This window comes from Stenella coeruleoalba (assembly GCF_951394435.1).
Source record: "Stenella coeruleoalba genome assembly, chromosome: 2".
NCBI lineage: Eukaryota > Metazoa > Chordata > Mammalia > Artiodactyla > Delphinidae > Stenella > Stenella coeruleoalba.
The window spans coordinates 76362206-76375197 of NC_137147.1; the positions used below are offsets into that span (position 1 = coordinate 76362206).

The window sequence follows — 12992 nt, forward strand, 5'->3', positions numbered from 1 at the left end:
TAATCCCACTCGAAGTAATCCCGCTCCTACTACATATATTTGGATATTTTAAAGCATATTTCTAAATAACTGTAGTAAAAAAAAATTAGAAAATCTTCAGAATTAAGTGATCATGAAAATTTGGCATGAAGATTAAGAAACGGAATCATTCTAAAAGTTTTATGAGGTGATTCATAAGGGACCATGAGAAGATATGTAAGAAAAGCTTCCTTGCAATCATTGCTGTCACGGTATCTTGTGCATTATACACAAGAAAGAAAAATTTCATTTTGCATTTGTCTCTTCACAGGCCTGGATGGACCTGCCTTCCCACCCACAGCTGGTTGGACTGAGGGTGGGACTTGAGCCAGTCAGTTGGGTGGTACTGTATCAGAGAAGCCGGTATGTTGATCCTGAGCCACAGGTAAGCAGAATCAACAGTCTAAGGAATCTGGCCCACAAAGAGAGTATGGCAGAGATTGGTGGAGCAAGTAGCTGCTGGACAACCTTTCGAGTCCATGGAGGTTCAGCTGCAATTCGTGCAGGGATTCAGTGAAAGCCTCTTGAATCCCTTCCCCCACCATCTCCAGCCTAGCCCCTTACTTATCATTTATCCTGATTTGGAGAGTACTGTGTTCAGTTTTAGCCTCTATAATAAGATATATAGAGCAGGTCTAGAGAAAAGCTGCCAGCGATTAATATTCATACTTTTCTATACAAATGATTCTACTGACCTCATGACTATATTAACTAGATATACTTTAAGAAGGATTAAAGTGGCTGTAATTTTTAGTTTGGTAAAGAGAATGCTGAGGGGATTTTTCAAAGGCTTGATAATCCCTTTAAAGCAAATTCTGATGAGCTGTGTACCACTCTGTGAAGTCTGAGAAAGGAAATGGACTTAAATACAGCAGAAGGAATTAGTTTCTTGTGAAGAGGAATTTCTTGGCATAGTAAACAAGATTGTGAGGTGCCAGTGACCGTGAGATTTACTTTTCTTGGCGTTGTTAAAAAATTGGGCAGAAGTCACCTCTTAGGAGGTTTATATGTGCACCTACCTGATGGTCTCTCAAATTTCTTTCTATCCCCAAAAGTAAATTATTTTATTCCCAGAATGTGAGGAATGGTAGGATTGAATCTTTATGGAGGAGAAAATGAGATATATTAGCACAATTGGAAAGTGGGGAAGGGCAGAGGAAAATCTAAACTCTGACAATGAGAGCCTGCCTTCCTTTAATGTACATCTGTTGAGCTGTCGCCCAGCTTACCCCTGTAACTGGTTCTCCCCTGAGAAGGGGGTGCAAAGATGTTGTCCCAGCAACCATATTTGTGCTGTGCGGCTCTGCTTTTATGGGCATCTCATCCAGGTTAGGCCAAAGGCTGTTCCTGGGGAATTTAAAATGAAAACTCAGGGACTAAACGCGTAGATTGCAACATATAAACTTGCAAGCTGTTCATGGCTCTTTATTCTACCATGTACACTACAGAAAAGGAGAAAACAGGTTCCAAGCTGAAGTGGAAGAAGAAATCTGAGAACTGTACCTTTTTTCAAATCCTTTCCTGAGGTCGCTGTGTTCTTGCCCTTGCGTTCCACGGAGCACTGGTATATCCTCTAGTATAGTGTTTATGTGTTTTACTAAAGCTAGTTCCAGTAGGTGTCTATCACTTGAACCCAGTGTCCTGACTTATGCACTTATCCAGAACTGACCAAAATGATCTCCAACCTGCTGAAAGCCTTCTCTTTTTCCCTCAGTCAATGCAAAATTGGCTGTGTTGCCTCCATATCCATCTTGAATGAATGGGTCAGAAGGAACTTTCTAACTTAAGGGAGTAAATTGGGTGAATACATGTCCTGGCTCTGTCACTTACTAATTGTGTGATCTTGGGAAAGAAACCTTTCTGAGCCTCAGTTTCATTATGAGTAAAATGGATCAAAGATTCAGCTGTAAAATGGGGGAAATATCTACTTCATAAGTAGAACTGTTTAGAACACTTTACGTGTATTATCATCCCACTTAATATTCATACTAACCCTATTCATATAAGTGCTCAGTGAAAGTTCATAATTATTAATATTCTTACTTTTCAGATGAGGAAACAGAGGTTATAATTTTCCCAAGCTCACCTGCTGGTAACCTAGAGCAAGTCCTGTTAACTACTTCCTACAGTGCTTCTCTCATAAGCTAAACTAAAAAAACTAAACATTCACATACCCATGATCAACACATAGCCATACATCTATTCACTTGCCCACCCTCTGCCTACAGCTGTTGGCATGATGTGGGGACTTGCCTCTCTCCTTCCAAACACTCCTCAGAAGGGGTGGTGTAGTCAAGAGAAACTGACTTCCAAGGCAAAGCAGTTCTAGTCCTAATGTCTGGTGCCTAGAGTTTCAGACACTGTAAACCTAAAGATCTTTCTAAAAGGCAAATCCGATGGGGTCATTCCCTTATTAAAAACCCTTTGTAGACTCTCCACAGACTTCAAAATATGGGACCCTGACCATGGTCCCTCCAGATTCACGTCTTGCCACTTTGATCCCACTTACATCTTGAGTTTTCCTCATTTCCCCACTCTTAAGTTCTATATGCTTGCTCACCTCTGGACCTTTTTGATTATTTCTTCCTCTCAACTCTCTACCCCACCCCCATCCCTTTCCCTTGTCTACCTCTTACATTTGCTTCAGGACTTAGTGTAGAACTCACCTTTGACAAAAATCTTCCAGATGCCCCAAAGGCTTGGATAAGAGCCTCTTTTTTGTCCCCTTTCGTGCCTGTGCTTACACCGTTATAGAATTTCATTTTATCGGATTACCTGTTTACTTCTCTGACTTTCCTCTCTGGACTCTAAGCTACCTGGACTGGAAAGCACTAGTAATACAACAGTCCTGTTCTCAGGGAAGGGTGGGAAGAATCTTAATTTCTCCACTATAACAGTTCTGGGTGGCTGCCACATACAGCTTCATCATTTTTAGGGATCCCAACTCAAATCAGACAAAAATGGAGATCAGAGACTCGTGGTGAATTAAGCTACTTCTCAGGGAAGCACAAAGATACTAACCATGCTAGAAAAAACCCAGGAATCTTACCTTGCAACCATCGCTTATCTCAGGTATGCACTTACTGTTTAGTAAAGACTACATTGTGAAGCACCTATACTCTTGAATGTGCCAAAGGCTATTAGGTGAGGGGGCACAATGATGAGCAAAACAGCATGACTCTGGCTTCAGAGCTTAGAGTTTAGTGGGAGAAATAGACATGAATAACCAAACAAATATATGTAATGAAAACCTTGATAGGTGCTCCACAGAAAAGTCCTGGGTGCTTTAAAAGCTCATAACATGGGAATCTGGATGAGAGGGTAGAGGGCCAATGTAGGACCACTTTGCTGAGAAAGTGACCCGTGAGGTAAGACGAAAGACTACATAGGAATAAACTAGGCTGAGGCTGAGAAGAAGGGATGAGAATGAGGGGCTTCCCAGTGTGAGCTGAGGTGGGAGGGAGGTCGGCCCCTGAAGGAACTGAGAGAGCCATATAGCTGGACCACTTCTGGAAGAGGGGAGCGGAGAAGGCCTGGACAGGTAGGCAGAGGCCGCCTGGAGGCCTTGCAGGCCTGAATTCGCCTTATCTTCTCGAGGACACACCTCGCTCCTCTCAGGACAAACGGTAAGGGAAAATCCTGTGTGTGGCGTTCCATGGTCACCTGGTGTGACTGATTACTGTTAACCAGTCTCTAAACTAACTGTGGTATATGAAAATCACTGCCCCAAAGCCTAGAGTCTTTCGTAGAAACCTCAGGTACCCAAAACCTTTGAGATAATATGTTAATGGAAGAAAAACAAGCTTTGCCTTCCCTCCTGACTTGCTCTCCGGCCCAACCTCACATCTTTAAATGATGTGGCCCAGCAGATGTCTGTGACATAAAGCAGCTTCTCTTTCCCTTCATCTTCTTTGGGGCTGGTGGGGATTGGTTGGGAAGGAAGTTCCTGCTCTTCTTCAAGGCGTCTCGAAGGACTCTGAGCTCCTGGTAGGCTCTCAGCCCTCCCACTCTGAACCAACTGCTTGAGGCTCTTTTCCATCCTCACTGCTTCAAGTTTTATGTATGTAAATATGTGTGTGATTGTATGTATTTGATTTTGAAAGTGTCCTTGCAGAATCCTACTGACAACTTCTCCAATTTCTGCATTCCTACCTGACCTCTACCTTGAGAAGGGATTGGATTATGGAATAGGAAGGTTAGGCTGTATCCTGACAGGGCAAGACTCCTTTCTGAAAGGCCTGGGAACCAAACTGGATAAAAAAAGACCAGAGGATTGCTTGTGAGAGCTTCTAAGTGGAATGTTGGATATAATCCACATTCATCTTGTTACTCTTCACTCACTTTCTCTTTTCAATCATATAAGGGTTCTACCCTCTGCAGTTCAGATTTTGGTGCTAGTTTCCCCTTCTGCCAAAGAGCAGGGAAAAAAAGAGGCCTAGAGAAGGGGAATGTTTGTGCTTGGGGAGGAGACCTGGAGGCCTCCAGCCATCACTGGGGTGATTCTCTTTGTACTGTCCCTCATTCTGTTAGTCTGTGTTCTTGGAGGCCGGGACAGTGTCTTGTTCCCCTCTGAAGTCACGTGGTTCCCACAGAGATAAATAATTATCTGCTGAACAAATGAGTAACCAAACAAAGGAGTAATCAGGTTGCCTGGATGATGGTTCTTGGATCTAAGAAGATGGTGAAGGAAAGAGGGTACAAAGATTTGGGGCATTTGGAGAAGGTGGCGCTAGTGAAAAATAGAGGAAAGAAAAACAAAAACAAAATGACTGTGAGTAAAAATGAAACAAGGGTTACTGATTGTTTTTTTAACGTTTAAAAAAATAAATTTATTTATTTTTGGCTACGTTGGGTCCTCGTTGCTGTGCATGGGCTTTTTCTAGTTGAGGCGAGCGGGGTTACTCTTCGTTGTGGTGCATAGGCTTCTCATCGTGGTGGCTTACCTTGTTGCGGAGCATGGGCTCTACGCGCGTGGGCTTCAGTAGTTGTGGTGCATGGGCTCAGCAGTTGTGGTTCATGGGCTCTAGAGCACAGGCTCAGTAGTTGTGGTGCGTGGGCTTAGTTGCTCCATGGCATGTGGGATCTTCCCGGACCAGGGCTTGAACCTGTGTCCCCAGCATTGGCAGGTGGATTCTTAACCACTGCGCCAGCAGGGAAGCCCCTGTTGTTTGAATTGCAGATGTCAATATGAACTCATTGTTTTTAGTAAGTATACACATATACATATTTTTTAGTTCCATCCACTGAAAGGGCCTAATAGCAATGAATACATACTGATTCTAGAACTGAGTCAGGTACCATTCTCTACTTAATGAAACCAGGGCTCCTTGAAGAAATGGCTGATTCTTGGGTTGGGGTGGGGAGAGTAAAGATGAGCCTGGAATATCTTCTTGTACCAGAAACTAAGGGAGTGCTCAACAAATGTTTGAACTATGTCAAAGGGTCACAGGAATCATCTTGAAGGGGCTCTTACTGCATAAATTTGTGACAATTTTAACATTGAAATAATGACAGTAATGGGTTTTAACCAATTATTATGAGTTTGTTAGTCTATAATAAATAAGTAAATAAATAGATAATAAAGAGGGAACAAGTCTTCCTTACAGTGGAATGCCAACCACTTGGCAATCATCATAGGAATAACTTGATGAGAATAATAAAGATATGCTACAATTATTGAGTGAAAACCTGATGACCCATAGGACGTTTATAGAGGCTTAAAATCTCTTTCTCAAAATTATTAGTTGCAGAGGGAAAAATAGTAAATTTATAGTGGAGAAACGTGGAGGGGTGGATGGAAGGTACACTTTAACCAAGCGATCCATGTTAGCGTCACCACTACTGGGATAAAACATCATGTCTTGCTAATGTGAGGCACTGAGGACACAATATCACATTTGTGACATTCCTGCCCAAATCAAAACAAACAAACTGAATCTGATGTGAAACATCAGACAACCGCAAACTGATGGAAATTCATTTTTTTTTAAACTAACCCTTTAATTGATTAATTAATTTTGGGGGCTGTGTCGGGTCTTAGTTGCGGCATGCGGGATCTTTGTTGTGGTGCACGGGCTTCTCTCTAGTTGTGGCGTGTGGGTTTTTTTCTCTTCTTTAGTTGTGGCGTGCATGCTTAAGGGCGCTTGAGCTCTGTAGTTGTGGCGTGTGGGCTCCAGAGCGCGTGGGCTCTGTAGTTTGCGGCACGGGAGCTCAGTAGTTGTGGTGAGAGGGCTTAGCTGCCCTGTGGCATGTGGGAACCTAGCTCCCCGACCAGGGATCGAACCTGAATCCCCTGCATTGGAAGGCAGATTCTTTACCACTGGACCACCAGGGAAGTCCCTGGAAATTCTTTTTTAAAAATTGGATTAAATGTACACTAAAGAAATGACCATATCATAAAAGACGAAAGAAAGCTGAAGACCTCTTCCAAATTAAAAGAGTCCAAGAGACATGACAACTAAATGCAGTGTGTGGTCCTGGATTAGATCCTAACTGGAAAAGAAATTCTTATAATGAAAATTGTTTGAACAACTGGTAAAAGTTGAGTATGGACTGTATTACATAATTATGATTCACATAATAATATTACTGTAATGTTGAATTTCCTGATTTTGTATTTGTATTGTGGTAATGTAAGATAATTCCTTGTTCTTAAGAAATACCCACTGGAGTATTTAGAGGTCAGTGGATGTGATGTCTGCAACTTACTCCAAATGGTTGAAAAAAAAAAAAAGTGTACTCACACACACAGCACAAATGTGGCAAAATGTTAACAACTGGGGAATGTGGGAGAAGGATATCAGAGTACTATTATTGCAGCTTTTTTTCTAAGTTTAAAATTATCCTCCCCCCCAAAAAAAGTTGTATGTTTTAAATAATTTTTCTTCTGGTTCCTTCCTGGATGCTTAAAAAACGTATTTCCCTTCCTCCTCACTCTCAATCTGGGGCTCTTATCGGAAAAAATTATATAATCTCAAACTTTACTGGTAATATGAGTGGGGGGAGGTGGGAATTAGTATCCCTTACAATGGAATGAAATGACTGGGGCACCAGCTCTTCGAGCAGTTGGAGAAGAAATGCTGCAGTTCTGGTTCGTTGCAGGGTCTGTATTGGCTAACGTGCCCTGGATTGAGGTCTGCCTCACCTCCCTCGTCCTGGAGGGTGATGGGATCATTTTAGTCACAGGAATCTTGTCATCATTATTTCATCTTAATTTGGTCATTTGGTAACTGAGAGGAAAGGGGAAAATCACAAAGGTGGCAAGAGGGACATGTATCTACATTGTATATCAACCCCTGCTCCCTTAAAAGGCCAGGCAATGCGAATGTGTGTGGAATCTCTAACATAGATGGATCTGTCAAGCTCACTGAGACCATTTTCTTTCTTTTTTTTTTTTTCAAATTTATTTATTTAATTTATTCATTTTTGGCTGCATTGGGTCCTCGTTGCCGCATGGAGCCTTTCTCTAGTTGCGGTGAGCGGGGGCTACTCTTGGTTGCAGTGCGCGGGCTTCCCATTGAGGTGGCTTCTCTTGTTGCAAGAGCACGGGCTCTAGGCGCGCAGCCTTCAGTAGTTGTGGCACATGGGCTCAGTAGTTGTGGCTTGCAGGCTCTAGAGCACAGGCTCAGTAGTTGTGGCGCACGGGCTTTGTTGTTTCATGGCATGTGGGATCTTCCTGGACCAGGGCTCAAACCCGTGTCCCCTGCATTGGCAGGCAGATGCTTAACCACGGTGCCACCAGGGAAGCCCGAGACCATTTTCTTATTTAAACACTTTGCGTTGGACTACTGTGTGGTTAAATTTCTTTAATATCTAGAACAATGCTAGTATGATACAGAAAAGCAGTCCAGTCCCCACATCCTTTGCTGTGATTCCAGTATTTACAGTAGACAATGGGATTTTTCTCTCCAGAGATTAGGTACGACACAACGTTTCACAACGACAAAGAGCCAAACATCAGCATCACCCTCAAAAGACATTCACCAGAGGAGCAAAGCAGAGACCAGGAATACTGACAAAATGCTTTAACCAAACATTGTACTGAAAACAGATTCCTCGACAAGCCATCAAATTCACAGCGAGGAGAAACAAACCACAATGTTAGCAACATAGCAGTATCCAACAGGCCACTAATCAAAGCTGCACATAGTGTACCACAAAGAGAGCTTTGGAGACGGGGCGTAAGACGGCCTAAGATCCAAAGTCAGTCCACACCCTACCCATCCACCCATCAGGTCCCTGTAGTTTACAGTTGGATCTGTTCATTCTGAGGACCCCACCAGAGGCCCTATTCTAAAGAAGTCTCCTTTCCCCTAGTAGTTCGGGGCATTCTTTTTGTCTTTGTCAAGGGGCATAGGTAGTCTTCATAACTGGTTGCCTCCCAAAGCCCGTGATGTAGGAGGCATAGGCCTCTCAATGAATTTCACAAAAGACAAAAAAGGCTTAGTTCTAGGCAGTTGTGGAGTGAGAAAAGTGTGCCTCCACCAGCCCACCCCCTCAGTTCTGTGTTCTTTTGTTTGAATTAGGTTGTATCTCTGTCTACTGTGAACAGTGAGTGAGCTCAAAGTGCTATTCTCTTGGAGGGATTTTCACTTTTGTCAAAGCCTTAAACTCAAAGAATCAACTGTTTATCCAGAGCTTATGAAGCCACGTCCTGTTGGCATCTTGTAGACCTGGGAGTCTCTGTCTTGGGGAATTGAGCCAGTTAATATTCTCTACCAAATTCTTGGTGGGTGTCAACCTGCCCTTCATAAAGCCTCAGCAGCTACATTGCTTCAAAGATGTTCCGTCTCAACATCAAGTCCCTACAGGGCTGGAGAGGCCTGGGTTTCCACTTCCCTGAAGCGTCCTTGCTACTCTGTAGAAGAGGCCAATTCACTCTTCAGTGGAAAGCTTGAAACTCTCCTATACTCAAGTACGTACCAAAGTCCCAGGACAACTAAACCAGCTATTTTTACATCCCTTTAGCAAACGAGGCTGAAAAAGAACTGGCCCACATTAGGTGAAAAGAAGCCCAGAGATTTTTATATACAACTGCAGATGTAATTAACAGGTTAAATACTGAGTTTCTGTCTGACAGGAATGTTTCATCTTTAAAATCCTTGTTGTATGCTATACTGATGCTTTCTTTGTGGACTGTTCATTAATTTTATGCATTTTTGTATTGTTTTGATTTCTTGCACATTGGTTTATTTTCAGAATTATCAAAGAAACCTCTTAGATTTGGTCTGTTTATATACACAGAGATTTCAGTTAAAATTTGGTTTTTGGATAATCCTGATATTTAAATGTATGTTGATAACTTTTATTTTTATACATTATTATGGCCTACATTTTGTTTTTAAAGAAAACATGGTCATTTTTAATGACCATGAGGTCATTACTGGACCTCAACTGTATTTTTCTGGGCTTCTCATTTTTGTGAATTTGGAGAGGAATGACTAAGTAAGTCATTTTTTTAAAAAAATTAATGTATTTATTTATTTATTTTTGGCTGCTTTGGGTCTTTGTTGCCGCACACAGGCTTTCTCTAGTTGAGGTGAGCTTGTGCTACTCTTCGTTGCGGTGCACGGGCTTCTCATTATGGTGGTTTCTCTTGTGGTGGTTTTTCTTCTCATTATGGTGGTTTCTCATTATGGTGGTTTCTAGGTGCGCAGGCTCAGCAGTTGTGGCTCGCGGACTCTAGAGCGCAGGCTCAGTAGTTGTGGCACACGGGCTTAGTTGCTCCGCGGCATGTGGGATCTTCCCAGACCAGGACTCGAACCCATGTCCCCTGCATTGGTAGGCGGATTCTTAACCACTGTGCCACCAGGGAAGCCCAGTAAGTCATTTCTGAGCCATGATTTGGAGGACCTATTTTTTTTTAAAAGAGCCTTTCCCCTGCTGTCCCTCTAAATAGCATTTCTGGCTGGAGACAGCAAAGTGACCTGCTTGTGCCTGGGTGTGAATTGAGGGTCTGGATGAGGGCCTGCAAAAGGGCCTGGAAGAAGTTCAAAAGCATGGAGCGAAACCAGATTTGTTTTGCACATTTTGCCTCAGGTTTGCCTTGTGAAGAGATTAGAAAGTAAGACCTCTGAAAATAATTTAAGAGAACCATGATTAAACAGACTGGAGAAGGTCTTTACCCAGTGAAGAGCTGTCATACAATTAGTCTTCCTGAGGACACAGCATAAATAAATGGGTTCAAAGGGCACAAACTACAATACATAATATTTGTTTACATAAAAGGAAAAAAATCCCCACTGGTAAAAACAAAATAAATGACTGTGGAGACCTGATCGCCTTTATTAGCAGAACAGAGGCTTCTCTGTAGGACTGGGTGTGATCAGGTTCCAGTGTCCTTTCAGACCCAGGACTCTGAGAGGAAGGGTGGTTCTGTGGGGACCAGCCTGGCCTCAGTGGGTACCAGGAATTGGCATCAGTTGTGAAAAGGAAGAGCAAGAGCTTTGCTCAGATGTAGGGACAGGAAAACATACCACAGTACAGAACACATAATAGCTGCATAATAAATACTGATCAGTTCATAAAGAAATAGAACCTTAGAAGCCAGTTGAATATCACTCTTGTTAACAGGTGACACTGACTTACATTCTCCTCGTTCTCACTGAAATGAGACAACTTCACAGACACATACATACTGCACAAAACTCTGTGACAGGTTTCCACCGGTCCTGCTGTTGCCCACAGAAGGTTGGACAGGAGCTCCCTCAGTTGTTGTTTGCTGTGACCAACTGCTCCTCCTCCTGTGAAGGGTCATGAGTCTGTCTCTTTACTTTGGTGGCAAACACTCCAGCAGCATCAGGCGACCCTGGTCATGGATAAGAATCATTCAATATGGCAGTAACTGTGGCAGCTGTGACTCTTTCCTTCTGGCGATGGACCTCGAGGCTTTCCATGTCCTCAGGGACTCAAAAGGTCTTTTTGAAAAGTAAAGCAGAATCAGCTCACCCGTCCTCAGAGGACCTTGACCTTGGTCATTCTTCTGAGGGGAGTCGTTACTTTTCAGGGGAGCTTGCTGTTCCCCTGCCAGTACAATTTCTCTTCCACTTTTTTCTTTTTCCATCGGCAGAGAAGCAGCATCTTAAAGGTCTTCCTGAAGGTTCTGTTGCAGAGGGCATAGCAAATGGGGTTGACAGTGCTATTGACATAACACAGCCAGTAGCCCAAGTGCCACAGGGTGACTGGGACACACTTGTCGCAGAAGGTGGAAACCAGGACCATGATGTTGTAAGGGGTCCACGTGACGATGAAAGCCAGGAGAATTGCACTCAGGGTCTGGGCTGCTTTCCTCTCTTTGACGAGGACCATCCTCTTTCGTTTGGTCATCTGATGGCTGAGGTTGGGATCAAGGCCTTTCGTTGAAGGGTCCTTGGACACCGGGAAGGAGCAGGGCATGATTTTCACCTTGCGACAGCCGTTGTTGGTATCCTGGGTCCCATCAGCTTTCACCACCAGTCGGAACTTATAGGCCATGCCCTTCTGACTCTTGGGTCGATGAGCAGCAGCTGGAGACAGGAAGTATTTTTGGCTGTCATAGTCATTTTTTTCAGTTTGAGCGTTCACAAAAGTTTCCTTGACCTCTTCAGCACTGAATTCTTCCCTTGGGCTTTCCTTGGCCTGACTCTTGTAGACCACTTGAAAGACAGGGTCAGTGGTGGGCTTGTCTTCATCTTCTGAGGATGGGTAGCTGCTACAGGTGGTTAGCTGCTCAGCTTTGCCCCACTCAGTGCTCGGGCCAGTGGCTCGGGATGGCTTCCCAGTGACGGAGGTGCTCCTGCAGGAGGATGGCCAGGAGGCTTGGTTCCTTTCCCTCTGGGCCAGTGTGGGCTGGGGGCAGCAGCTAAAGCAGGACGTGAGCAGAGCCTCGTGAGCTGGCTTTCTCTTCTCAGTTTCAGCCACGCGGTCAGAGCCCTGGAGGTCGGCCAGGTCCTTGGTTCGCTTCTCTGTTTCCCGGTAGATTCGGCAGTAGAGGATTGTCATCACAGAAACAGGGATGTAGAAAGCAGCGATGGCAGTGCCAAAAGTGATGGTGGGCTCCGAGAGGAACTGGATCTGGCACTCATCTGGTGGGACCGTCCGCTCCCCAACCAAGTACTGCCAGCAGAGGATCGCTGGGGCCCAGAGGATGAAGGAGATCAGCCAGGCCAAGCCAATCATGATGCCAGCCCTCTTTGGGGTACGCTTGGCCCGATACGTCAGGGGTCTTGTGATAGAAAAGTATCGGTCAAAACTGATCACCAGAAGGTTCATGACAGAAGCATTGCTGGCCACGTAGTCCAGTGCGAGCCAAAGGTCACAAGCCAGACTCCCGAGAGCCCAGTGTCCCATGAGGATGTAGGTGGTGTAGAGGTTCATGGAGAAGATCCCAATGATGAGATCTGCACAGGCTAAGCTGAGCAGGTAATAGTTATTAACTGTCTTCAGCTGGCTGTTGACTTTGAAAGAGATCATGACTAAGACGTTGCCCACGACGGTGATCAGGCTCACCACAGCTGTCACAGCTGCAATGGTGATGACTTCCCACAACCTGTGGCGTTCCAAAGGCTGGTGATTCACTGGGGTGCCATTGACGGTAGTAGCATTGTGGTAAGATTCCCCTTCCATCCTGGTGCAAGAGTTTACATTAGGAGTAAGTCTTAGGTTCTAGACTGTTCTCTTTTCTATCTCATTTCTCTGGCCAGTTTCTGGAAGAGAGGGAAATACATTAGCTCCACTCGCCAGCATGAATTTCTTTTCCACTCATTGTTTATAATTTCTAACAGAACATTAAAGGTGGTTCCACATCTATTCAGAGCAAGATGCTGAAATCTCTAAAGTTTTGATAACACTTTTTATAAAGGCATCTCCTCCCTTTGCTTTTTATGATTACCAATGCCTGAGAGCCTTTCTTGTACATGAGGCTGCTGCCCTCTTGTGGTTCTAATGGGCAATTTTTAAAAAAGGGCTGGGAAGATGACAAGGGCAAACAAAAAGAA

General features: G+C 44.0%; 1 protein-coding gene across 1 annotated transcript; it reads right to left on the minus strand.

Moving 5' to 3' along the window:
• Window positions 1–11019: 11019 nt before the first annotated feature.
• On the minus strand, window positions 11020–12689 carry CHRM5 (cholinergic receptor muscarinic 5; the record flags this gene model as incomplete). The annotated part of the gene is made up of 1 exon (XM_079914211.1): window positions 11020–12689. The coding sequence occupies exon 1, from the start codon at window positions 12619–12621 to the stop codon at window positions 11020–11022; it is 1602 nt and encodes a 533-aa protein (XP_079770337.1). The 5' UTR covers window positions 12622–12689.
• Between the last annotated feature and the right edge of the window lie 303 nt (window positions 12690–12992).